The sequence below is a fragment of the Vespa mandarinia genome, chromosome 3 (genome assembly GCF_050613455.1).
Source record: "Vespa mandarinia isolate Hongniang chromosome 3, ASM5061345v1, whole genome shotgun sequence".
Classification (NCBI taxonomy): domain Eukaryota; kingdom Metazoa; phylum Arthropoda; class Insecta; order Hymenoptera; family Vespidae; genus Vespa; species Vespa mandarinia.
In genome coordinates this window covers 2,320,588-2,345,855 of record NC_140812.1, presented here as the reverse complement: position 1 = coordinate 2,345,855, position 25,268 = coordinate 2,320,588, and the positions used below count along the sequence as shown (strand labels likewise).

The 25,268-nt window shown below is 33.2% G+C and overlaps 3 protein-coding genes across 11 annotated transcripts; all 3 read right to left on the bottom strand.

Annotated features, from left to right (window-relative positions):
• LOC118446894 (sodium- and chloride-dependent GABA transporter 2) lies at positions 1-8,284 on the bottom strand. The gene is made up of 11 exons (XM_035878067.2): positions 7,906-8,284; positions 5,800-6,111; positions 5,146-5,280; positions 4,943-5,071; positions 3,797-3,920; positions 3,334-3,705; positions 2,777-2,993; positions 1,926-2,075; positions 1,658-1,861; positions 1,398-1,568; positions 1-1,320 (listed from the first exon to the last, which is right to left on the bottom strand). Exons 2-11 carry the CDS (start codon positions 6,104-6,106, stop codon positions 1,183-1,185), a joined length of 1,947 nt encoding a protein of 648 aa, XP_035733960.2. The 5' UTR covers positions 6,107-6,111; positions 7,906-8,284; the 3' UTR covers positions 1-1,182.
• Positions 8,285-8,931: 647 nt separating this feature from the next.
• On the bottom strand, positions 8,932-10,476 carry LOC146873098 (uncharacterized). The gene is made up of 4 exons (XM_085656037.1): positions 10,228-10,476; positions 10,049-10,144; positions 9,701-9,951; positions 8,932-9,509 (listed from the first exon to the last, which is right to left on the bottom strand). The coding sequence occupies exons 1-4, from the start codon at positions 10,474-10,476 to the stop codon at positions 9,158-9,160; spliced, it is 948 nt and encodes a 315-aa protein (XP_085512163.1). The 3' UTR covers positions 8,932-9,157.
• Positions 10,477-10,677: 201 nt separating this feature from the next.
• On the bottom strand, positions 10,678-24,939 carry LOC118446893 (multicopper oxidase 3). Of its 9 annotated transcripts, none has more exons than XM_085656166.1 (10): positions 21,041-21,198; positions 18,245-18,344; positions 17,690-17,761; positions 17,392-17,512; positions 16,340-16,550; positions 15,613-16,008; positions 14,357-14,731; positions 13,906-14,175; positions 11,515-11,730; positions 10,678-10,944 (listed from the first exon to the last, which is right to left on the bottom strand). In XM_085656166.1, the coding sequence occupies exons 4-10, from the start codon at positions 17,428-17,430 to the stop codon at positions 10,793-10,795; spliced, it is 1,659 nt and encodes a 552-aa protein (XP_085512292.1). In that variant the 5' UTR covers positions 17,431-17,512; positions 17,690-17,761; positions 18,245-18,344; positions 21,041-21,198; the 3' UTR covers positions 10,678-10,792. The 9 variants fall into 9 exon arrangements, with proteins under 9 accessions (XP_085512292.1, XP_085512293.1, XP_035733956.1 ...); XM_085656167.1 differs by having other exon boundaries at positions 17,699-17,761; XM_035878063.2 differs by lacking the exons at positions 17,690-17,761; positions 21,041-21,198 and adding exons at positions 18,523-19,073; positions 20,797-20,912.
• Positions 24,940-25,268: the final 329 nt, after the last annotated feature.

The following is a 25,268-nucleotide window of genomic DNA, read 5'->3' as shown; positions in this document are numbered from 1 at the left end:
AGTTACTCGATAATTCTAAGAAATGGCCGTTGTTAAAAAAAATTGTTTTGCAGGTACATAGCTGTAGTATAGATTTTAACCATAATATTTCTCCTATACATATAAGAATTTAGAGAAGTTCTCGAGCATCTCTCTACAATTACAATCTTCGATTATAATTCATTTAGTTTACAAATATGATAAAATAAGAAGAATAATAAAATTAATTGTAATTACCGACGATTGTGTTTGCGGATGATGATGAAAAAAGTATACATATATATATATATATATATATATACATACACACACACGCGCGCGCACACACACGCACACACACACACACACACAGCACGTTCTTTGTCATTGGTATTTCGTATATGTAGTTTTACCTATAGAAACTACACGTATAATAATTTAGCGCCTTATGACCTATGACGATTCGCACATCTTGATCAAGCATAAATAAGCATCGAAATTAATCTTGTTTCTTTTTTATATAAATTGATATAAAAATTTTCTAATGAAATGCACAACATCGAGACGTACCAGATGTTCGTGTCAAATATTATTACTTGCGTTCCATTCGATATACATTATATAGATAACAAAACTGTAATAAAACATTTATACCGTTTACTTCTTTATAATATCATATAGTAATTTATATTAATATTAGAAATATCATTTTTCATTGTCATAACAACGCTATGCGAAAATAAAAGATAAAAGATTTTTACGTAAAATATAGGAAGCATTAAAAATAGTTAGGTTCGTATTATATCAGCGTTTCATCGTCGTTTATTACGTAAATACTAAGTGGAAATAGTAAATGGAAATTCATATTCCATCGATCTATTCCCTTTGTCGTGGTCAGAAATACTGCTCGTTTCATATTTTCCTGTCAACACTTATCTATGCTATTGAATACTAAATTAATCAAAGAAGAAATATCTGTCCTATAAATCGCACAGCCCTTCGTTCGTTTCTATATTAATAAGATATCAACAAGAGATATATTGAAACAATCGGAGAAAAACTAACCGAAATAGCGTCCGAAAAAAAATTGATAAGATAGATGTACCAAATAAAAGAAAGATCTCAGCTACATTGCCATTTCACCAAATTTCAAGATAAATTGCACTCTTAAACGCCAATCTCGATCTAAGAACGTTATAAGAACGATAGTTGTTATAGTCTCGATCATGTTTGACTTAAAAAACTACTGTTCTTCGTTATCAAGCCAGCACTGCTTTCCGACATCGGTATTACCGTAGATTTTTCTCCTTTAGGTAATTTCGGATGAGACATTATGTTGGGTTTCAGTCCCTTCGAAATGTTCTACAAGTAATAACGAATAACGAACATTGAGGAGAATGAAAATGTATAGAAAATATGATATTAAACAATAATCTCACCTCCTTAATCGATCCCGGTGTTACAAAGACGTAATAAATCGCATAAAGGGGTATCCAAATCATCGATGAAATACTTAAGCAAAAACCAACGATTTCCGCCCATATCGGATACTCATAATCGTTCCCATATTTCAATGGTTTATATAGGACGCATTGAAATATGAAGATAAACTGAAAAAGAAAAAAAAAGGAACGAAAATCCATTGTTGTATTGTCAATGATAAAAAGAAGATGGTTGTTCCCTCAATTGTTATACGCACTGCCATAATCACGGGCGCAAAGAAGATCCAACAGATGTACCAAAATTTATTCAATCGTATTCCCATCATCTGGTGTACACAGTCACAAAACTTTTGTGCTCCGAAAAACCACGATATAGCTATCGTTTGGAAAAAGCATACCCATAAAATGGACATTCCACTTGCCGAATAGAAATCCATTAATTGAAATATATAAACGCCACCCTGAAAGGGAGATTTAACTATTAAATGTAAAATGTATTTGTAGACATTTTAAAAGATTACTAACATTTGTCACCATAGGAAGTCCTAAGAAAAACATCAGGATACAAATGACGATGGTGAATTTGCTTCGGTGAGGACGAAGATCCGGCCAATTATCGATGATACCGGTGATGAACGAATCGACGATGCAAAATTCACTATCGATTCCAAGAATCTATAGTAAATAATTTAACGATTATCATTAAACTTCGATACGTTTGATTAATTTTTATTTTATATACTCTTACACGGCATTATAACGACGAGCAAATGTGTTTTTTAAATCCGTTGATAAATAATTTTAACGAGTTATTTTGAAAATTTGTTCGATCTTATGAAAAAAATAAAAAGAAAGGGAAAAGAACTTTTTATTTATTCGGTTGCCTGTAAAAGAAAATCAATTATTCTGATAAAATAAACTTTAATTAATTTTCAATCAATCAAAAAAAGTGAAAACAAAATTGGAAAACTAAAAGGGTACTATTGACAATATTTTACCACAAAAAGGAAAAAGGAAAAAAAAGATTACGTTACGTCCTATTCTCTACGACGATCAAACAAATAAGCCTTAAATAAAAAGGAGAAATGTGCTATCTATCGTCAATAAATCTTCTTATTTATTGTACAATTATTTTTCTTACGTCTCGTCATTTGCTATTATCAAAGAAAAAATTATAATGTATGTCGACGAAGGTGACGAAGTATCGAGTTTGAAACGCAAATGCATTAAAAAATATGGAGTATATTATATATATATATATTTTTTTTTTTTAAACAGTGTATCTTTTTTTTTCTTTTTGCTGAAGAAGAGAGAGAGAGAGAGAGAGAGAGAGAGAGACGTTAAAAAGTCTCTCGCTGGAACGATAATTTTCTTACGAGAAGCATGACGAAGAATATAATAGCCCAAATCGGAGCGCCAGGAAGCTTTAGAACGACCTCAGGATACGTGAGAAACACAAGGCCAGGTCCGCTCTTGACGACCTCAGACACCTCAGTACCTTGTTCCAAAGCGATGTGACCCAATATCGAAAATGTCAGACACCCGGCCAGAAGACAAGTCAGGGTGTTGACTACGCAAGTAATTAGTGCATCTCTGGAAGATAAAACTCACTAAAGATTTCACCGGAGAAGGTCTTCTTCTTCATTGATCGACCCTGCTTTCAAAAAGGCTTACTTTCTCTTTTCTCGTTTCTTTTTTATTTTCTTAACATAAAGAATCAATCCTTTCGACCGAGCTAATGAACGAGAGCAGAGGATTGAATGTAAATGTTACGGTTGAAAAGCCGAAGGTCATCGATAAAGGGAAAGATTAATCCTTAATTAAAAAGCGAGCAATAAGAATTTAAATTACGTGCGATCTTTAATACCTCGAGCCAAGAGTAGAAACGTATGTGGCTGTAGCAACGAGGTTAAAACGTTAAATATCTTTTTACCTATAACAATTGTGATGAAATCTATTGTAAGATCCCAAGGCAGGTAAGGCGCCGGTTCCAATACTATAAGCGAAGAAAATTTGTGTCGTCCCGTCGATCCACGGTCCGGGATTTAACAATTCTTTCCATCTTGGCGTCACGTAATACAGTAAACCATCGTAGGATCCCTCCAAGGTCACCGCTCTTCCCAAAAGAATGAAAAGCACCACGTACGGGAACAAGGCTGAAAACCAGATGATCTTACCGCTTTGATGGAGGCCACGTCGGATGATAAAGTAAACGAGTAGCCAGCCGATTATCAAACAACCCAGGAGTTCCCATTGGATTTCACCGATGTTTTCGATACCGGATGTAACTCCAAGTACTCGTCGTCTGAAGATAAATAAATAAATAAATAAATAAATAAATATTCTATATATTTATTTGTTTATTTCTAATGATCGCCGAAAGAGCGATTACATACTCGTAAAATTCTTCTACGGGTGTGGTATGATGATAAGTCATGTTTATGGTATCATTTTTGTCATTTTGACTGATCTTACTTTCTACCGACGCATCAAAACAATTCTTTGTATTCCACCAATGTCCTAATAGAAGAAAAGAAAAAAGAATAGAAAAGTTTAATCGCAGTATATCTACTTATATTTATACATCTATATGATATACAAAAGTATATACCTATATACTTTTACCCGTGTGTATACGTATACATTATATGTCGGGTCTCGAACGATACGATTCCCAAATTTTTCGAGATAAATATAATATTTATCGCAGCTTTTTCATAGACGGCGGTGATGTTTTCAAGATAGACGAAAGTCATCGCAATTTCTTTTCCAATTGGTATCTATATTTTAAGCCTACCAAAAGTCGTAGAGAGAATATCTATCTATACGAATACAAGCTGCAGTATAAACTTTCATCCATATTTCATCGAGTTCTGGCGCCTTGAAATTTAACAATGTTAGCAGAGGTATTTCTCGCAAGAGATATTAGATATTATCGACCGTTCGACATTTTTGACATCAGAAGGTGTCAGAATATTTATTCATGAGAGGTAATGTTTCAATTAATATTTCAACAAATCTTTTCACTCTATGTGTACACCAATATTATGAAATATTCAACGATTCCAAGCAAAAAAACTAAACTAAAAAAGAAATGATTAAGATTTCGAAAATGTATAAAGAAAGATAAATAAATAAGACAAGATAAATTGATTGATGAATTCATTGGTTATCCCATGCTCTATAGAACTAAAATTGATCGCATAATAATAATTTTTTTAAACTTCGAGATACCATAACTCTGTGAAAAAGAAAACTGTAGGTGCCCGTTTTATTCGTATTGATATTCTCTAAAACTTTTGTTTTTCATAAAATATCGATTTCCATTTAATAAAATTGTTATGACTTTCGTATCTTGGCAACGGACATTTCTATGAAATAGCCGCAATTAATATTACATTTTCATCCTCAAAGCTACTCTTATTTAAAGTATTTGCTTATAAAAACGATAGGATCGTAGATATATCGGCATATCGTTTAACATGAGACGTCAGCTATATATTATATATATATATATATAGTATAATGTATAATATATTTACCACAACTACTCCAAGGGACACCAGGTAAATTAATGAAGGTGCTTATAAGATAAAAGAGAGTCCAGGCAATAATTATGCAGTAATATATGTCAAGAAAAAAAACAATAGTCATCGTGGCATATCCTACACCTACGAAGGATATAATAAAATGATTATATTTCAAATATATCACGATCTAATTAACGAAGATTTCTACAACTTACCTTGTAACAAGGGACACAGTTGACTAACAAGAGTCATTCCACCAGCTCCAAGATACTGTCCAATGGCGACTTCTTGGAAAAATATTGGAATCCCACAGAATAGCATAGCGATACCGTAAGTGATAAGAAATGCACCTGCGAAGAAATAAATGACGTGTACTTTTTTTGATGGACTAAACGTAAATCATTACATCAACTTGTACACTCGCGTGATTGTATCTAAAAATAGGTAAAGAATTATTAAATATATGTTTTGAGATAAAAATGATTAATATATTAAGATCTATCAATGGTAATGTGTTCTGTCATTATGAGAGAGAGAACAAAAAAGTAGAAAATTTGCAAGTAATTCAATAGAAATTTGTATAAAATTTTTCACTGCTATAATCGTGCATCACTGTCGATCGATTTCTGATATAATATGTTTATCGTTTTCTTACCGATGCATGACAATAGTAAACGACATTATCGACAAAGTGTAGAGCGTTACCTTTCTCCAAGTGCAATAGCTTTAACAACATTCGCATAAATTAATTTCAAGCGCATTTATTCGTAACACTTTTTATGATGGCGAGGACATGAAAAAATTTCCGACGATCTTAACTGATAGGCTTGAAAAATTAATTATATTAATTAATGTAAACTTTAATTTACCACCGCCGTTCTTGTAGCAAAGATAAGGAAACCTCCAGACGTTTCCTAGGCCGACGGAAACGCTGATGCATGAGAAGAGAAAGTCTAATTTATTGTCCCAACCTCCGCGCTCTGCATCTTCTTCGCGACTCACAAAATCCGTTGATCTTCCTTGAGTAGCGGACGATGAAGTTTTCGAAACAGCATGCGATTCCTCTTTTTTCATCTTCCCTGCCGTCGGTCCAGATTTTGCTTTAAATTCTATGAAAGTCTGATCAGAATCACTTTGATTCTTCTCCCCGTCCCAATAATACATTTTTTCTGTCATTGTTTCTGAAAGAAAAACGTCTCCGTTATTAGACATAAATATTTTTTTATCTTCTTACAAATCCAATTATTTCATTTAAATGATTACGCTATTTTTTTCTTTATTTGCAAATTTTTATAAAAATATCTCATGTATGAATACATCGTTTGTTTTATATGAAAGTACTCGTAATGTTGGGAATCAGTGTCGTGTCTCCATTCCTCTAATTTAAATAGGCATTCGTAAGCAGGTTGCCCCAAGGACCCGAATAGCTTAGTTATTTAAAGCAATTGTCTGGAAAGCTCATTTCAAATCTCTAGTAGGCAAGTTCTACAGTATAATTCTAAGAATTATATAGGTACTGAGTGAATTTACGTGACCTTTAACATACGATGCATATATTTTAATGTCGTAAGATCGATTAAAAAAATGACGATGGAGCGATTATATAAATTACTCCTTCACGAAGAATCGTGTCATCGGACAATCCGTTATCTGGTAACATGCGATTCATGATTATATGAAGATAGCTTTTATTAAAGAAATTATGACAACAAATTGGAAAATTACTTTAATAGAGCAAAACAAGAAAAATGCATTCACCTTCGTGCAAAAAGTTATTCGTTAACTTTCGTTCATTGTTTTAATAATAATTAAATTAGAAATTCGAAAGAAAAGCAGAAATATGTTATTGAAATACTTGTTCGAAAAGACATTATATAAAAGTAGCTTTTTACACAGTTATACTTTCCGTAAAAGCTGTTCCTTTCTTTTCCTTTTTAATTTTTTTTCTTTTCCATTGCGTGCACACTTCAATGTGCACACTCAAATCGATTCAATGAATAAAACGAATCCGCAGAAAAATAACGAAGAGAAAGAGTAAGAAGAACACGCGTCGGAAAATTGTGCGCGAACCTATTTGCATATATGGACACGAGTACACATATACGCTCATACATCTTTTACGATTGATATTCAATCCTAAATGAGTGATCAACTTGACCAAAAATCAACTCATAGTAAATTAATTGTATTAAAAATTAATAAGAAGGAGCGATTCGTATATCGAGAGGAAATTTATTCAATTATCATAAGACATATTATATCGAAGAATATATTAACAATATTATTAATATATTAATTAATATATTATTATTCGAAAAGGTCAACAAATAAAAAATCTCACATCCAACAATAATGATAAATTCTTCATATAGCTTATCCTAAAATATATTTTTTGTCGTTAATATGCACGATCTTTGTATTTTCCATCTTCGTATTTTCTCCAGCGACAGAATTATCCTCCTTAAACTGATTATACCTATAGATCATGCGAGTTACGTAACCCTGTACACTCATCAGCAAGATCTTCGATTCGACACTCATACTCGTGCGAGATATTACTATGGACCAGTGAACGCAAATATACATGTACGTATCTGTGCGTCATCTGCCTATATATGCGATTGTTTTCGTGCGATCCAATTCGCTTCCATGGACCATCGTGCGTGCGTGCGTGCGTGCGTGCGTGCGCGCGCACACAATGCTCATGCTAGAAACCGCAGCGCAAAATCAATAACAAGGTTTATATCACGTTACTCGCGTACACGTGGACGGATATTTAACCATGAACGTTTTTAATAATAAAAATCTCTACGAGCTCTCAAATGTCTATAATATCTCAAAGCCAACTTAAACTTTTATAATATTCTCCTTGTTTATCGATTGTTTCGTCCAGACCGATTTATTGATACAAATTAATAGTCGATAAAACACAAGACTGATATGTTAAATATCTTTGAAAGAATAACAAAACTTACCAAAAAAGTTTTCTTTGTTTTCGTTCTAAAAACTCTGTGATCTTGTTACCAAATGCGTCACAATTAAAGAAAAAAAACGGAGGTCGGAAACGAATATCACAATTTCACTTCAAAAATTTTAAAAAGTAATCCGATCGAGAAAAAAATCGTGAAATAAGTTTCGTTTTCGTCGGAATTAAAAAAGGTTGAAAAAAATTTGATGAGTTTTTTCTTTTCTACTTAAAAATATCAAATGGTAAAGTTAAAAAGAAAGGTCACAGTTTTGATCATTCGACGGAATATATTTTTCTCTTATTTGTTTAATATGCCTTCGACTGAAATTACCGACCGCTATTTTGTTCGACCTACCCCACAAGGAATATCGTTACAGAATAATGCTTCGGTGCAAGACGGGGAGTAATACTCTCTCTCTCTCTCTCTCTCTCTGTGTGTGTGTGTGTGTGTGTATGTTTTTATCTCCCTCCTTATACTACAGACGCATGCGCAATGAGAATGTATACCTTCTCTCGTGATCGGGCCATGGAAATCCTGGCTATACAGAGAGTCGCAGGACTCTCGTCACTTTTTCTTTTTTTTTTTTTTTCATCGATTAAAGAAGGATAACATGAGATGCGACATTAACGTACGTTCTTTTATATCTGTGTAATACACATTTGTGCAAATAAATAACGATGATTTACAAATATTATGTAAAACGTTATAAATATATTCATTTAAAACCATCGATGCATACAGGAGACGAAGAGAAACATTCACCAAAGAAAATATTCTAGAGATGATTAATGGAGAATCATAAAAATAAACCATAATTTACTTTATTGGATCACAGAAAAAGAAATAATTTTATAAGAAAAGTTCATCCTAAAGTTATTTTCACGTAATCTCATGTTATCCATAATAAGAATATAAAACGCTCTAAAGCGTTCAATGTTATTCGTCTAAATAACGAAATCACGCGATTTTCAATTTTACTTTTAAACTATTATACCTAATCAATTATTCACAAGATATCGAAGTGTCAATTCATTCTTTTCGAAGGTTCAACCTATAAAAAAAAATTAATGATCCGATCATCGTCAGGGAAGAAGTCCATTCCTTCTTCCCAAATCGAATAAAAGCAAAGTAAAAAAAAAAAAGAAAAAAGGCAGAAAAAGAGAAAAATAATCATCATTCGGATCATCGAATCATGATGCTTGTATCTATATTTGTAGTAAAAATGACAAAAAAACATTCTCCAAAGAATGGAATGATTTTAACATCCGCTCGATTTGTCACTCGAATTGCTAGGTATAGCTGTGTGACAGCCACGTTTATGACGTCTGGGTGAAAATTTCTCTGCTCGTTGTGTTTCTGCGACACCCGTTACAGTATGCACCGACTTCATCGATGCTTTCCTCTGCGTCTCTTTACCAAAATTCAAGAAATTCGGCTTGGGCGTCCAGTTAGTTCCATAACAGATCGGATGCACCTGCTGACGTTTCGTTTGTTTAATATCATTTGAGATCTCCGATCCATAGTCTTCGCAGAGAGAACTGAGATCGCTTCCATCCGCACCATCGCAAGAAGACTTGTCACTATCCCAGGACAACGCAATTTCACGTATTCTATGAGGAAATTACAGTGTTAATTAAAAAAAAAAGAAAAAAACAACGTATACTCCAATTATTTAAAGATATGTTCAATATATTTCGATTATTAAGATATGGGAATTTGATACTGTTAATTATTCTTAAATATATTCGATGAAGAAAATTCAATTAAAATTCTAAAAGAAACATTTCTATACAACACTAACTTCTTCGTGAGATATTCTATATAATGTTTAATCGCGATAAATAAATCCTGTAGAACGATTGAAAAATCGTCGAGGAAGGCTCTGACACGACTCGTAGATATTGCACAGGCTAACGCCGAGACTGAAAGTGACATTGAAATGGTCCAACTAATGAAGCCGGCCGAGAGAACTGGTGATTGCGTTGGGGACGGATAATACAAGGACCAAACTCGTTGCCACCAAGGATAAACTATGTCACGATATTCAGTTTCCTGCATAATTAGGGTTAGACTCAGAGAAGCGATACGATGAGAAAATAAATTCCATTATGGTGGTTCATTTAAACAGTTTCCCCACGAGTATACTTACGTAACTCCAATAAAACCAAACCATGCAATAAAGTATTCTTTGGAAAATCAACCAAGACCAAAAAACCATATCGATTGCTGCCCATGCGGTGGCGATCTTGAAAGTTTATTGAGAAAAAAGGAGTCAGAGTTTGGATCGTTAAATTCGACTTGAAAAGCAAGAGGAACATATGCCATTACCTGAAAAGTTTTATAGATCAATGGGAAGCCGTTTGTAGCTTGAAAGAACCACTTGGAATTCGGTGGATTTTTCCAGAAAACTAACGTCATCGCGGTCAAGATCAAAAGTGACGGCAAGGTATGAATGAAATCCGGACCAACGGCTACCTTGGCATATTCGCGAAAAACTTTGTGCTGAAGGGAGAGAATCTCATGGGGAACGGAAAAGAACGTGACTATCTGGGCGTGTACGCCGTTCAGACAGGACATTACTGACAACCCTGCTCATCAGCCTGATCTCTTTTTTTCCGATTTTCCGACGGTAGTATTTCGATCGAAAGGAGAAAAATAATATTGGTTAGATTGACACCTCGGACGAGTCCGAGAGTTGACGTTTTGCGTCATTCTTTTGTTCGTTGGCCATTGGCTTACGATTAATATCGATTAAAAATTATTAACATCGTGAACGTGATGAATGTGAATCGTTTATTGTTAACAAAAAATAATATTATCCCAGCAGCGAACATTTCATTTTACATTATATACAATTATTTACAAATCGTTTATTAATGAAATATAAAGTGGTCTATATCAGAAAGTAGTCGGGTCCGATGAAGGAGCCACATTTTGGGAAATCTTGTGGCGCTGCTATCATCTCATTAGGTTGACCAACTTGTAGGATAACATCGAGGCCACGGGTCCAATCGACAGCGTGTTCGTCTCGCAGCATCCAATATCCTAAATTCGACGGTATTCAATATTAATATTGAGTATGAATACGATCAGAGATTACTATCGTGAATGGATATTAATAATGAAATAGTTTTAACGCATAAAGCTCGATTCACACATTTCGCTTCAATCTCCGTTCCAATCAAATTCAAAATGTGTTTTGAATATTATTGTATGTAATTTAAATGTACACGTTCACGCATTTCAATTTAGTCTCAGTTCAGTCACCGATCCGTCCTATTTTCTCTATGTCCCGTATCGTTCGTGATCGATCTGCAACGATTAATAGTTTTTTCAAAACTATTAATGGAGATCCGCCTATCCCCACCTTCTACCCTCTCTCTCTCTCTCTCTCTCTCTCTCTCTCTCTCTCTCTCTCTCTCTCTCTCTCTCTCTCTCTCTACGTCTCCTATGAGTAGGATTCGTATAATGTGACTGGCAATGTAACTGTATTGAATTAATATGTGCCAATGTAAATGGCTAAGCTGTGATTGAAATGATAGAACCGAGAGGTTGAACCGAGACTGAACTGAATCGATCTTAAATGATTATATATCGTAAGCTTTTGAATATTACCAGGATTATTAGCTTTAAATCTGAGAGCGACAGCGCCAAATTTTGGCACTGTTATTGTGTCTTTCGACGGTGCACAATCCAAATTACGGAAGAAAAGTAATTCCTTCCTGTCAAGATGCTTAACATCATCCAGAGACATGCTTCTACCAAATTTTTGAACTCCGACAACGTAAAAGTTGTATCCGTGTAGATGGTAAACAAGATCGTTCATTCCAGCTAAAGAAAGATGATAAGATTATGATTAAACTTATTTTCAAAATTATTCAAAAATGCTTCTTAATTGTTAAAAGTTATAATTTTCTTTGAAGCGATAAATAAAAACAAAAACTCTATAAAAGAAACGACACATTGTAGATTGACATTTTTCTATTAGACGGGCAAAATAATAGATTAAGACAGAATTATTAGCTTCGTGGAAAAGCACTTATAATATTTACAATGAAACATGTACCGCCTTATATTATGGACATTGATAACATACGCCTCGTCCTCATTGAACGATACAAAATATACATCATAATCGATTTAGAGATATTTTTGTCTTTTTACAAATTACGACATATTATTTCGAGCAAAATTTTCACTCCTTAAATTTTCATCAGAATCTCAGGTGAAAAAGCGGGGAAAGAAGTAGAATTGATTTGTACGATTAAAACGACAAAGCAAAGGACAGCATATGTAGAGTATATTAGCGTTAATTCATTTTGTCTGGAACAAAATTTGACTTATACTCTTCTGCCCATCCCATGACTGCTCTTCCTCGTCGGATAAGTGACGCACGTCACTAAAATCACCTATCTCTGTCTCTCTGCCCTCTCCCCATCCCATCCCATCTCTCTCTCTCTCTCTCTCTCTCTCTCTCTCTCTCTCTCTTTATCACCACACGCGGCAAGATAGTAAAGCTTCGGAAAACCCGATAACTACTGCAGGCGTGCAAGGTGAGCTGTTTCACCATGGTCAGATGACGCAATGGATCGGACTATTATGTCGGCTTATTAACCACGTTACTGACGAGGGATTGCGGTTCTTGGCAAGCCGCTGTGTCTAGAAAGGAATTCAAAATTGTTGAAATCTACGACCAAATAAGGAAAATGATTTGGAAAGAAACTATTTTTGTCCGTTTCGTTTGAAGGAGCAAAAATATGTTCGATCTTCGGCAAGCGGTGGACAATCGATTTATGCCGTACAATGTGAATGCATGATATCGCGCGCATATGATGCATTCGAAGAGGAATAACAGAAGAATTGTAGCTGCGCCCGAGCGGAATCACGTCACGATTCCCAATTAGTGCGACTAGATGGAGAATACGTCTGTCCCTCACAATTTACAAATGGCAGAGTAGGTTTTATGTCTGCATGAGATTTGTCTTATCGGAAAGATATGGATTGACAGAACAACTCATGAAAGAGTTAGAAAAAACAACAAGTAGGAAGGACAGAGTGAAGGATCAATATTTTAAGCTTTCGTAGAAAAGTGTAATAAAAAAGTCTGATGTCAAGGATCAATGCAACCTATTACAAGTGCAAGATCTCCCTTTCTCTCTATTTTTCTCGAGTTCTCTATCGATCATTAAAAATTATACGAACTTTTGCAAAAGAATAGGATTAAAAATAGGTACGGGCGAAACAACGAAGACAAATGAAAAACTTATAATTGTTATTATATATCCTAATTAAAAATTCTCACATTATTATTCGTATTATAATTTTACATCGACATTGTGATATTTTCGTTAAATGTAATATCGAAGTATGACACACGAGTATAATGAATTTCGAAAAATTTTCCTTCTATTTTTGACAACTATTCTCAGATTACAAGCGAAGGTGATAATTTCTAATTAACGAAACTACTCTGTTTCTATTTTGTTTACTTACTCCAACGTGAAGCGAAGCCTTATACAATGACCTACTTAAAACTCGTCGTTCAAGATGATACAGGAAACTTGCTAGCCACGAATTTTCACTTTCCACGTTTGTTTATAGGTTACGGAAAATGACGTAACGATTTTCCTCGTGAAATCTTTTGTGAATTTCACTCAACTATCTCGAGACAAATATTTGAATACGAAGAAAAGAAAATATTCGAACGGTTGGTTCTCTGATAATTAACGTAACGAGAAAACACGATGGTCGGCGTTTATGTCATTCTTTATTAAATTTTTGATTACGTAATTTTTTAATTACGTAAACAAAAGTAAAACTTTCGATATTCTATTTCTTCCTTTAGAAAATTAATTTCTAATCGTCCTTAGTTAGCTCGCTCGAACGATTTCAGCTACTCCTCAACAATTTGACAAAATTGCTGTAGCTTTAAACGCAACAGCAATAATGAAATATTTATTCATCATAATTATATATATAATCGAAATTACCGAGCAAATAGGTTACCTTGATCCAAGAGAATTATTTCCATAGTCGCTCCGAGAGGAATGTAACGTATATGAACGCATTCGCACGTTTCGTTGGCTTCTCCATTACCATTGTGACAATTTCGGGAGGAAGACGCAGTTTCGTTGTTCTCATTATGATCGTCTTCGTCCTTTCCCGTGCACAGCAAGCCTTTCGGTATGTCACCGCTTTGCGTCAATAACGGTGACGAAGGATAAGTGAACGTAACATTGTTCACATTTAAGGATTTTATATCAACGCCGGCATCTTCTAAAAAGATAACAAATTACATAGATCTCAGTTTTGTTGTCGTTGACGCCTATTGTTTTTCCTTTTGAATTCATTTAATTATATTATAACAAAAATAAGTTATAATGTTTTTCTTCTTCTCTGAAATTTTAACGAAATAAATAAATTTGAATTATTTGAACGTATTGATATTTGAACTAACCTACTGAATCGGTTGACTGGATCACGTTATTAATCGGTAGGTAAATGGTCATATCGGTTTTGGTAGTAAGAGATTTTGGCATTTTACGCATTCCTCGAATTTCGTTGATACAAAGATTCTCAGGATTGTTGCATGTAATATCATCGTAAACGGTCGTCATCGCGATTCGATTCGTCTCCATTTCCTGATCTTCGCTTTGATCGACCGTAATATCGTCAGAATGAGTACTTTGTAAACGATCCACAGGACTCCCTTTGTATTTTACAATTGCAGCACCATAAACAGGACTTGTTCCGCATTTCTTTGGCGTATTTACGTTCATCCAATAAGAGGAGATCTTTTTGCTCGCTTTTAATATGAAATCTGCTCTCTCGCCTGTTAAAGAAACTCATAACGTAAAGATAATGGAAAACTTTCTAATTAAAATGTCTTTATCGTTTTATAATCCATTAAGAAATTTAAAGGCAATGAAAAGCATTGGTGAATATACTTTGCAAAAGGCATGACAGGTAAACATCTTCGAAAACGGATTATTGTGAGAATATGATTTATATGGCTCGGTAACTATGTATTGGAATATCGTGCCTGGCAACACTTTATACATCATTGATAGTGTTACAGGAGAAGACGATCTGCCAATAAAAAAGTTTTTTGAAAAGTCTTCTCGCGAGAGATAACTCGGTCGTGCATGCATGCATGCATTAAACCTTTGCCCTTGCCTTGGGCTTTCTCTCGGTTAAATCTTACGGCGACTTTTTAATTTTTTCAATTAAAGGAACAAGACTGAATGCTGATTGGACATGAAATTAAATTAAAATTTAATTGTATATCAGAATACTCTAATTCATCATACCGATAGAGATTGTTGGTATAAACTTCGAGTACATTATCAAATATTGTCTGTAAAGGATTAAAATGTTGCGCGCACAAACAAATATGTTACCAGCCACTAGGTACTTAGGGATATTTCATTCTGATGGATGACGTTCGCAAAGAAACATTATCGATCAAGAACGATGGCTATCTTCAGACATAATATATTCCCATAAATAACGATAGAATATCAAGCAAAAAGCACCACGACCGATGAATATAATAACGTTAATTCCAGCAATAAACAAATTGCTCAGTAAATATAATATTTTAACGTTATCAGGGCAACTTTTCAATTATAAAAATTTGAATCAATAAAGAGATCAAAATGAATATTGAAAGGATTAAATCGAACGTTACGTTATTTGAATTTCGACACGAACCTTTTGCTAAAGTAATCGATGTAACGTATCGAGGTTCGATAGGTTGACCATCCAAAGTTATCAAGTAAAGAGAATGATTATCAATAGAAATTGTAATGGGACAAGATCCAGCGCCGCCAGCATTGGCAGCTCGAAAACGATGACGTCGTCCGGGAACGACGGTAAACGTCGTATAAGGAACTTTTGGTCCATTCATCTGCCGTCCTTTACCATTGACGAGAAGTATCGCTGGCTTTGTATGACCATGATCGAGTGACATTTCCGGAGAATGCTGCCAGTGCGTAACTAGTATCACGTGGTTCGGGTCATCGACATCATAAAAAGCACGTTGAGGATCGCGAATATCTGCTTGTCGGACTATCAACGATCCAAAAACGCCATTCGTTATGTCGGCACCTGGTAGAGAAAACGGGATAAAAAAAGAAAAAAAAAATTTACAAATTTATTATCTTTTACGCAATTAAAATGTCTCAAGGAAACATCTCGATTTTGACCATGTCCGGTGAAATCGACAATTATGCTTATCAAATTGATCACTACATAGATAACAATTAGAGTTATTTAAACTTTTTTTTTGTTAAGTAGAAATAACGAGAAAGATAAAAATTATTATACGATCGTATGATACGAAAGAAAGTATACAAGTGTCTTACAACCGAACCAGTTAAATGCTTTTTATATAAATAAATTGGTCTATAAATCTATATGGCTATAGAAAGATAAGAACCTGCATGTGCATGCCATAGATGTGTGCCAGCAGCTGACGCTCGGAACTTGTATTGAAAAGTGGTATAGCTTGGTATTGGACACTGCGTTACCAACGGCGTACCATCCATACAGGGTGTTTCAATTTGGGATTGACCACGCCAATGTATCGATGCCGCTTTACCTGGAAGTTTGTTAACTACGTCCACTACTAAGATATCGTTCTCGCAAACCTGCAATGACGAATTCCTTATCTTAATTGACATTTATCAAATTACTAATAGTCAGAAGAATGGAGAATCCTTTTATTTCTTATATCCTATTATTATTCTATGGGAAATGAATCATTTTCTGTGAGGAAAATAAAAATAAATAAATAAGTAAATAAATAAATAAACAAATAAATGAAGTGGGTGTATTGAAGCATCACAATAGAAACGGCAAACTACCTAATCAATATTGATGGAATTTCGTCAAGCGTAAAGTCACATCTTATATAGGTTTTTATATTATGTAGTTTCTATAACAGATAAAAAGTGATTCGATGGATCGACTGAATGCATATAAAAAGGGGAAGAACTTGTGACATTTCAAAGCAACACTGAATACTGCCTCTAATCGATAGCCAATCAATTTCGACACCTATAATGTAATTTAATTTCTAACGAATAATTAATCTAATTACGTAATGTGCTTATAGCAAGTATAGTACCATATTAATCTACTAAGTACGCTCAGCTTGAAAATCTCGATCGTTTAAAGCAGATATGAGATGTCAATTAAAAAGCGTATTCTATCGGTTGACACATAATTAATTGATAAATAAACACAAACTCTGAATTATGAAGTAAATTGCTAAAATGAAAATCCATAAGAAATATGCTGCATTAAAGTAATTCGTTGTTTCTTCAAAAATAAGCGTAAAAATGATCAGACTTACGTCGAATGGACAACAACAATAACATTAATAATAATAATGATAATAATAATAATAATAATAATAATAATAATAATAATGATAATAATGATAATAATAATAATCCTTATTTAAATAACTTATAATCATAATTTTACCTGTATACTGGGTCCTGGCATTTGTCGATTCGCCGTCATAATAGCCCGCCTTTGTCCATCCGCTGATACACAATTATTAGCCAGACAAGCGGTCTCGTTCGATAAGCAATTTCCACATGATCTAGAAATTCAATAAATTTCTTCCTTTTTTATTTTTGTTTTCAGACGAGAGTAATAATAACGCATAGAAAGTAAACGCTTTCAAAATTTACACAATCAAAATTTAATGCATAGGGAAAGAATTCTTTTTTGATAGAATTTTGCTTTATATCTCAGATTTAATACGTAAAGAAGAAACCTTTATTACTGGATATTCGATTAAATATTTTGCGGTTGATCCAAGTTCTTCCGCGTTGCAGTAACCGTTATACTAGAGAAAATTTCATAAGATTTCATTACGACATTTAGACAAGTCACGGCTAATTATGATTAAAATATAGACATGTACATCCGTATGAGACAACCGTGTGATTAATCGAATGAAAGAAATAGAAAAGAAAAAAAAAAAGCGGGGCTATGGTTTGTCTAATTCGATAATGTCAGCCAGTCAAGATAGTTAGTCAAGATATTGTTAGTCCAACGTATGACAACGAACGGATATCGTTTCTCTCGCTATCAGTATAAATAAAAAAGAATATATGCGATAAAATAGTTTCTACTCTAGCAAATAGCAATTAATATTAATATTATATTATTAGAGGAATTCAAAATAAAATAAAAAGTCAATGGCACATTTATACAAAGATACGACGAAGATCACATATAAGCCTTTCTTGTTTTTCAAGTTCATCGGATTAGAAAAGAAAATTTCTTATAATGTAGGAGAAAAAGAGAGAAAGGGATTACATCTTACTTGCTGAGCGATTGGAACACTTCCAACGTAAGTTTCACCCGACAAATCATTGGCCAATCTAAATGATGACATGGTCTGTCACAGGATAAGAAAGTTTGTTCTGAAAAAAGATAAATAAATAAAAAATTCACGGTTAATAATTAAAAATCATAACTTTCTAAAAAAGAAATCATTGAAGGAACAGGAAAGTTGTTCGTAGAAAGTGTCAATGGCTATAAATCGATGAATGGTTTTGCTGTTTTCTGAAATGACAATGAACGAGAGAGCTTCGAACTTACTCGGCTTATAATTATTTAAATGTAGAAATGTTGCAGCAGCAGCGATCATCGTCACTACCACGAAGCACCTTAGCACATAAGTGCTCGGTGACACCGTTCTGCTCGCTTCCTTAGTAATATACATCGTCTACCTAATTTTGTACCTTTTATTTGTTACGCAACGATAACAACTGGTGACGACATTTTAATGTTTATACTAATTTCTATATTAAACGCCTTTGTTCGGCCTATCTCCTTTTTGTAACGTTAATTTGCCGATTAAATATCGATTAAATTGACTTATTGATTTTTATTTTTCTCTTTTCAATTTGTAACAATATTTAAATAAATCGATCACTTTCATTATTAAAATGTACAAAGTTTTCGAACATCATGTTTGATTCAAATTTTTATGACGAAACGATTAATATATTTTGGAATAATATGAGAATAAAGTAATACTTCTTTAATATATTATAAATAAATTTGCTTTTTAATGAATATTTCGAAAAAAATCGATTAACGTAGAAAACGACGAAATTGGGACGTCGAGCAGGTGAAGACCAGAGCATCTGATTATAAAATCATAGGTAAACTTTTAATTACATGTTTTTAATTTCAATTAGCCACGTAAGAAGCTCTTACAGAAAGCACAGGAAATATAAAAAAAAGCCACGAAGCTTAATATTATTTATCGATTTCATAAACCTGATCTCGTGTCAGTAACGTAGCAAGCAAAGCTCTTCGTAATTCCTTTCCAGACGTTTATATCATCCACTAAATTATATTGAAGCAAAATGATCCTCTAGAAAGCTATAACGGCGAGTGCATGTGCTAGTAATGAATGAATAATGGACGCACCGCTCAGGGGTAAGAAATGAAAAAAATTTAGATGATACTTCTATTCGTTCTTGACCGTAATTATTTGATATTATACTATGATGTAAAAATTTAAATGACCTTGGCGTAACACGTCGTACAAAATGTCTACAACAGTAAATTACGATTCATTTTTCCTTCCGTAAATCGTCATTTATATCTAAGCTTTTAGAATTTGAATTGAAATAATAACATTAATGAATTTAATAAACTTTGTGTTTATCAGACGATAAAAGTGAAATTTCTTTATTTAATTTAATTTAGTTTAATTGAATTCTTCAACTTTCCACTTCTCATGCTATTTTAGAGATAAAAGGAGAGAGAGAGAGAGAGAGAGAGAGAGAGAGAGAATCGAATAATTATAAGTTATATTAAAAATATCAAGAATAACATATTTATATAAACATATTGTTTCATTCTATTTTTCATTAAATTTTTTTTCAATTCGAACGAGATAACTGAAGTAACGCATCCATAATTAAAGCTGATCTTTTATCGTTTTTGTATAATTTGATTGATAGGTAAACATTGGGATTGGTGAAAGGACAAAGAGAACTCGAAAGACAAAGAATGAGTCGAAGAGAAATTAGGAACGGGATGGGAGAAGGAAAGAGAGAGAGAGAGAGAGAGAGAGAGACGAATGAATGAGAAAGTGAATAAAATAAACGCATACATTTACGTGCACGGCTTGTCGCTATATTGTGCTCTATCTCCTTCTCTCTTTTCTGCCTCTCTGAAGATATATGAAGAAATCGAAACGTACTCTACCTAACTCTCTCTCTCATCCTCTCTCCTTCATATCGTTTTGTTCATATCATTTACGTTTCACCTTATACCGTTTCATTTTGTCGCCAATTCGCTATAAAAGTCTCATTCGTAAAATTCTCTATCAACATGAAGCATAATAAATTAATACGATTAAAATTAGAATCAGTTAAGTATAATTGATAATGCAACTAATTTTTTACCCTACGTTTTTACTGTGTACAATTTATGAATTACTTGAGCTTTAAATATTAGATATATTCCTTCGATATTTTTTAATTTAGTATTTAATATTTTTACTTTATTAAATTTTATGCATCCTCTGATATTTGATGAATTTGTCTCAATCAATTTACAAATATTTGAAAATATGTACAATATCAGATATTATTTGGCAAACATCCATCTTCCCTTTCAGAAAATTATTATGAAATATTATCACTTGCGAATACCGCCACCAAAGCTGATGAAAAAGAAAAAAAGAAAATTAGAAAATGAACGAAAATATTGTTTGACATGCATGATATATGTATATCATCAAAGGATTAAAAAACAGTTGGATAAGAAAATGAATTAGAAAGAATTCGATCGGTTGGTTGGTAAAGGAAAGAAAAAGAAAAAAAAATGAAAAATGTTCATATTTCACTGCACCACTCTGTCGACGATCACATAAATTAACTTCGAGTACGACAAAGTCGTAGATAACTTCGCGCTCTCCCGTCAACGACTGACGAGGTATTCGCGCACAAATTTCGTTTACCGAACACTTCTCCATGTGTTGTCTTTCTCTTTCTCTCTGTCTCTCTGTCTGTCTCTCTCTCTCTCTCTCTCTCTCTCTCTCTCTCTCTCTCTCTCTCTCTCTCTCTCTCCACACACCTGCTTTTATAAAACTCACCGATCATCCTTTCATTTTTACTTTTTCTCTTATCAAATATCCTTTGATAAAAAAACACAACTGGTTTCGTATTTGACTTAACACTTATTCGCATAGAATCAAGATGTTCGAATTGACCTGCAAGAAATTCGAAGGCGTCGCCTCCGAAGAGATGGCGAAATGATCAGTGAAAGTTACCCTGAAGCCATTTCTTGACTCCGCGAATACACGTGCATGTATGGACTGTTGAGAAGACATATATGTATGGATACATATACGTATTTACGGTCGACCAATGAGAGAATATTTTTCGTGTTGTCTCTTTCTCCCACCCTCATCAAAATCCACAGATCACACACACGCGCGCATCTTTAAACTCGCATACTCATTCAGATATTTCTTTTCACTTCGCTTTTAACACAACTACACTTTCATATCGTGACCTTTCTCTTTCTTAAATCTCCTTTGCGTTGTACTTTCGATCGACTGAGCTTTTCACTTTCACTAGAATTTCGTCTAATAAATTAAGTCAAGAATCACAGGTATGTGAAAATGAAATTGACAAAAAATTTCTTTCTTTGATGTTTAGAGCTCTAAACATTTACTCAAAGGGAGGAAGATAAAGATAAGTAAAGATGAAAGCAAAAATATGTTTACTGCCAAGAGAATGATTTTTCAAAGCGAAAGCAAATATTAAGACGAATGGATTTTCAATTCTAAGGAATAAGTCATATTACTTTGATAAAATGGATATAAAAAAAGGCATAAAAGAAAAATAAATTGTTTAAAAGTGGAGAAGGTTTAAAGCGTCGCTTTCTTTAAAATGTTCTTTAAAATCTTTGAAGAATATTTTGCTTTTACATAAAACGTAACGCTTTCTACTCAAGTGCTTGAGTGACTTTCGATGATTATATTTGTCATCAATCAAAATAAACGTAAAAAAAAGAGTTGGTTACAAATCTTTATAATACACTTACCATTCATCTTGTTTCTGGTTTAACGAAAAAAAAAAACAAAAAAGAAAGAAAGAAATAGAAACATTGTTTAAAAAAAAAGCGACTTTGGATTAATTTCTACTTGAAAAAGAATACCTTCCATAAGATACGACAAAAATCTCGTTCTCACCTTTCGATAAAAGGCATTATATATCTCATAAAGAAAATGTATTACACATTATATATATATATATACACACGTGACACTTTGTAGATTTCGAAACACCGGAAAAGCCATACGAATTGAAAGCTGTTATTATTAAAACTCTCTAACGAAAAATATATACCGAGTGGTGTAATAACTATCACCACCTCAAATATCATATCAGCAATAATACATGTGCACTTGTGAAAAAGTATGAATATGTAGTTCATCTTCAACCATTCATCTTTTTCCATTAACATTTTTTTCTGATTTCGAGCAAAACAAGGCATTTTTTCAATATATCTAATTATTTTTGTGTCCTTTTTTATTCAGATTGGCACAAGGAGTCAATAAGTGTAAAGCAAAATCGGTTCCATTTAAAAGTAATACCGATGATCTTGAATGCTCGTAAGAAAAATGACTTTGAGACAACATTCTTTTTATCGGCAGACGTAGAAATGGTGTAACTTTGTCCTTCGTAAGTATTTTTTCCATAAAATCAAAAATAACTATATATATATATATATATATATATATATATATATATATATTTGAAGTGATAATAATTATTGAATCGCCCGATATATTCCCTCAATAGGAATATTTAGAACACGGATTAACAGACCGTAGCGATATTAACGCAATTATAGACGTGTCATATTCAAAGAGTTATCCTATCGAGAAAAGCACTATAATTTTGCCATCACGAATTATATAGTTCACGTGAATAGTGATTATCAACGAGATAACAAGCTCATTCCTGTAAAATTGAATGTTGTCATTGAGTTTTGATCATCCATACGGTTGATTATCTTATCAGACTCGCTTAATATCGCAATGTTCGAATGATTTGTTCAATAGATCGATCAAGAAAAATGTTGATGAAGCATTATATCCTGAACTAGTTTCAAGAAATCGAGACAAGAGCGCTGTATAGTATATAAAAATAATTTTCGAAAACGGCATTGAACACGTTTCCTTATATTCGGTATTATATATATATTTCCTGGCTATACCGATGGCGTAAGAACAATTTCACGAGGAAGGCGTTTTTTACATGTTCACGTACGTAACATGTTTCGTTTTTGCGTTTAAATTATCCGTGGCAATTCTCTTTTACGACTAAAAGATTCAATTTAACATCCCATTGTTAGTTTTTTTATTCGTTCTTTCACTTCGAACTTTTCTTACCTTACCAAAGATATCTTCGAAGAATAATAGAAACGATAAAACTTTCTCGTTTTACTCTCGATTATTCTCAACTTCTCTTCCGCTTGTAATAAATTTACTGATCGGGTACAACTACAGACGGTTCGTTGATTTCGAGAGAGAAAAGAAATATCTATGTCGATAAAAAAAGATTGATCCCCGCGATTATTTCTCTGATAAAAGATGGGAAAAGAAATTACCTAAGATTTGTCAAAAGTGCATCATCAGGAAAAATCAAGAAGATAAACTCGAAATCGCCGGTGTCCTAGTAAAGCGAAAATGATGACGGTCGTTTTTTGCGAGCCATTAATCCTTTGTAAAATTTCATCACAATGGTGTCTCGATGACAAGACGAAAGCGTTGACGCGTTGACTCTTCTTAAAAACGAAAGGAAATTTGAGTGTTTCACTTTTGCAGATACAACGCTTTCACGTTACTACTTTCGATCTATATATATATATCACCTTTTAAGAATGAAATTTATTGTTATTATGATTTGAAAGATCCTAATAAAAAGTTCGTATGAAATTAATAATTCTATTATTATTAATAAACCTCATTTATTATTATTCGGTTTATTATTGTTAATAATGAAATTGAAAGTGAACACGCTTTTTTCTTATATTTATAAATAAAAAATATTCATAGGTGAAAACATTTCTAATATATCGAAGTCGGACAGTTAGATTTGAAATCAAGTCGGTTTATATTGGAGAACTATGCTCTTTTGAAATACCGTAAAATATTTCAATTTCTCTCTAGTTTTATTCGATCGTATACGTATTAAGGTTTAATCGAGTGAAAAAAAAAAAAGGCATCCAGCGTTCACGCACTTTATGACTCCTTGACCATGGTCGTGTTACAGCACAAGTGATAGGCTCCTTGCAGAACGGATACAGTGCAGGCTCCCAGGTCATTCACCTGATGTTCATTACAATTATCGGAATACCTATATCAGGTAAGTAACTGTATCGTCTCCCATATCTATTTTCTTTGGTATTAAATTGTTTTTTTGTTTTAATTTTATGAAAGTAACTTTGAAAAAAAAAGATATATGAATAAAATTACAAAGTTTTATATATCTTGTTCGACGCGTACGACGATAAAAAGGTTTATAAAACGATTTTCAAGAGCATCACTTATCGCTCTAACTCTATCTACATTCTAAAGGAAGTTTAACACTTCGGTCCATTGTAGATAATTTCTAACGTCTGTTTGCCATATACGCAAAGTTTGCATCTTTATTACTTTTCAAATTTAGCACGTATTTTTAATGAAAAATCATGAGAAAAAGGTTGGGGGGAATCTAAAAATAAAAGAAAGAAGAAGAAACTAAACACTCGAACTTTTTTAATAAACTTACCCGGTATTGGTGTTAAATAAATAATTGTGGCCACGACGGACATGAGACCAACGAAGATGGCACATCTCAAAAGCATCCTCTCGTAGAATATATATTTTTTAATCTTTTTATAAATAATTTTTTCTTCCTGACAATAATCTTAGGTATTTGCAATTCTTCTATCTTTGTAAGAGAACTTATCGTAGAGAGTCTTGCCGGTATCGTAGTCGCGGATACACTAGCGGGATACAAGGAAAGTTCATTGCCAAAGAGAGAGAGTTGATGTCCGATTAAAAAGGAAGAAAGATCTGTTAGTCGCGAAAGAAACGAGTACATAAGAGTTTATCCTATTTACGGCCGTAATATTCTTGCCTTCGAATGCTTCCTGGACCGAATAATAAAAGGAAAAGAAAATATATTAAAATAATTTCTTATTGTTTTAATCCTCTCTCTCTCTCTCTCTTTCTCTCTTCATATGCATTTAATGGTTACGGAGATAAATTATATCTTCGTTACGTACAACTTAAAAACAAATCATAAATATTAAATATATTCCCA

Excerpts from the sequence above, each read along its gene's own strand:
- LOC118446894 (XM_035878067.2), bottom strand. The coding sequence starts at position 6,106 with ATGACAGAAAAAATGTATTATTGGGACGGGGAGAAGAATCAAAGTGAT. Across the intron at positions 5,281-5,799 it reads TTGCTACAAGAACGGCGGTG|GTGCATTTCTTATCACTTAC; the intron begins GTAAATTAAAGT and ends ATTTCTTCGCAG. Across the intron at positions 3,921-4,942 it reads TGTCCCTTGGAGTAGTTGTG|GACATTGGTGGAATACAAAG; the intron begins GTAAATATATTA and ends TTCTTCTATTAG.
- LOC118446893 (XM_085656163.1), bottom strand. The coding sequence starts at position 20,920 with ATGGAGAAGTGTTCGGTAAACGAAATTTGTGCGCGAATACCTCGTCAG. Across the intron at positions 14,176-14,356 it reads CCAGTCAACCGATTCAGTAG|AAGATGCCGGCGTTGATATA; the intron begins GTTAGTTCAAAT and ends TTATCTTTTTAG. Across the intron at positions 10,945-11,514 it reads ATTTAAAGCTAATAATCCTG|GATATTGGATGCTGCGAGAC; the intron begins GTAATATTCAAA and ends CGTCGAATTTAG.
- LOC146873098 (XM_085656037.1), bottom strand. The coding sequence starts at position 10,476 with ATGTCCTGTCTGAACGGCGTACACGCCCAGATAGTCACGTTCTTTTCC. Across the intron at positions 10,145-10,227 it reads TGATCTATAAAACTTTTCAG|ATCGCCACCGCATGGGCAGC; the intron begins GTAATGGCATAT and ends TAAACTTTCAAG. Across the intron at positions 9,952-10,048 it reads TTTGGTTTTATTGGAGTTAC|GAAACTGAATATCGTGACAT; the intron begins GTAAGTATACTC and ends CTAATTATGCAG.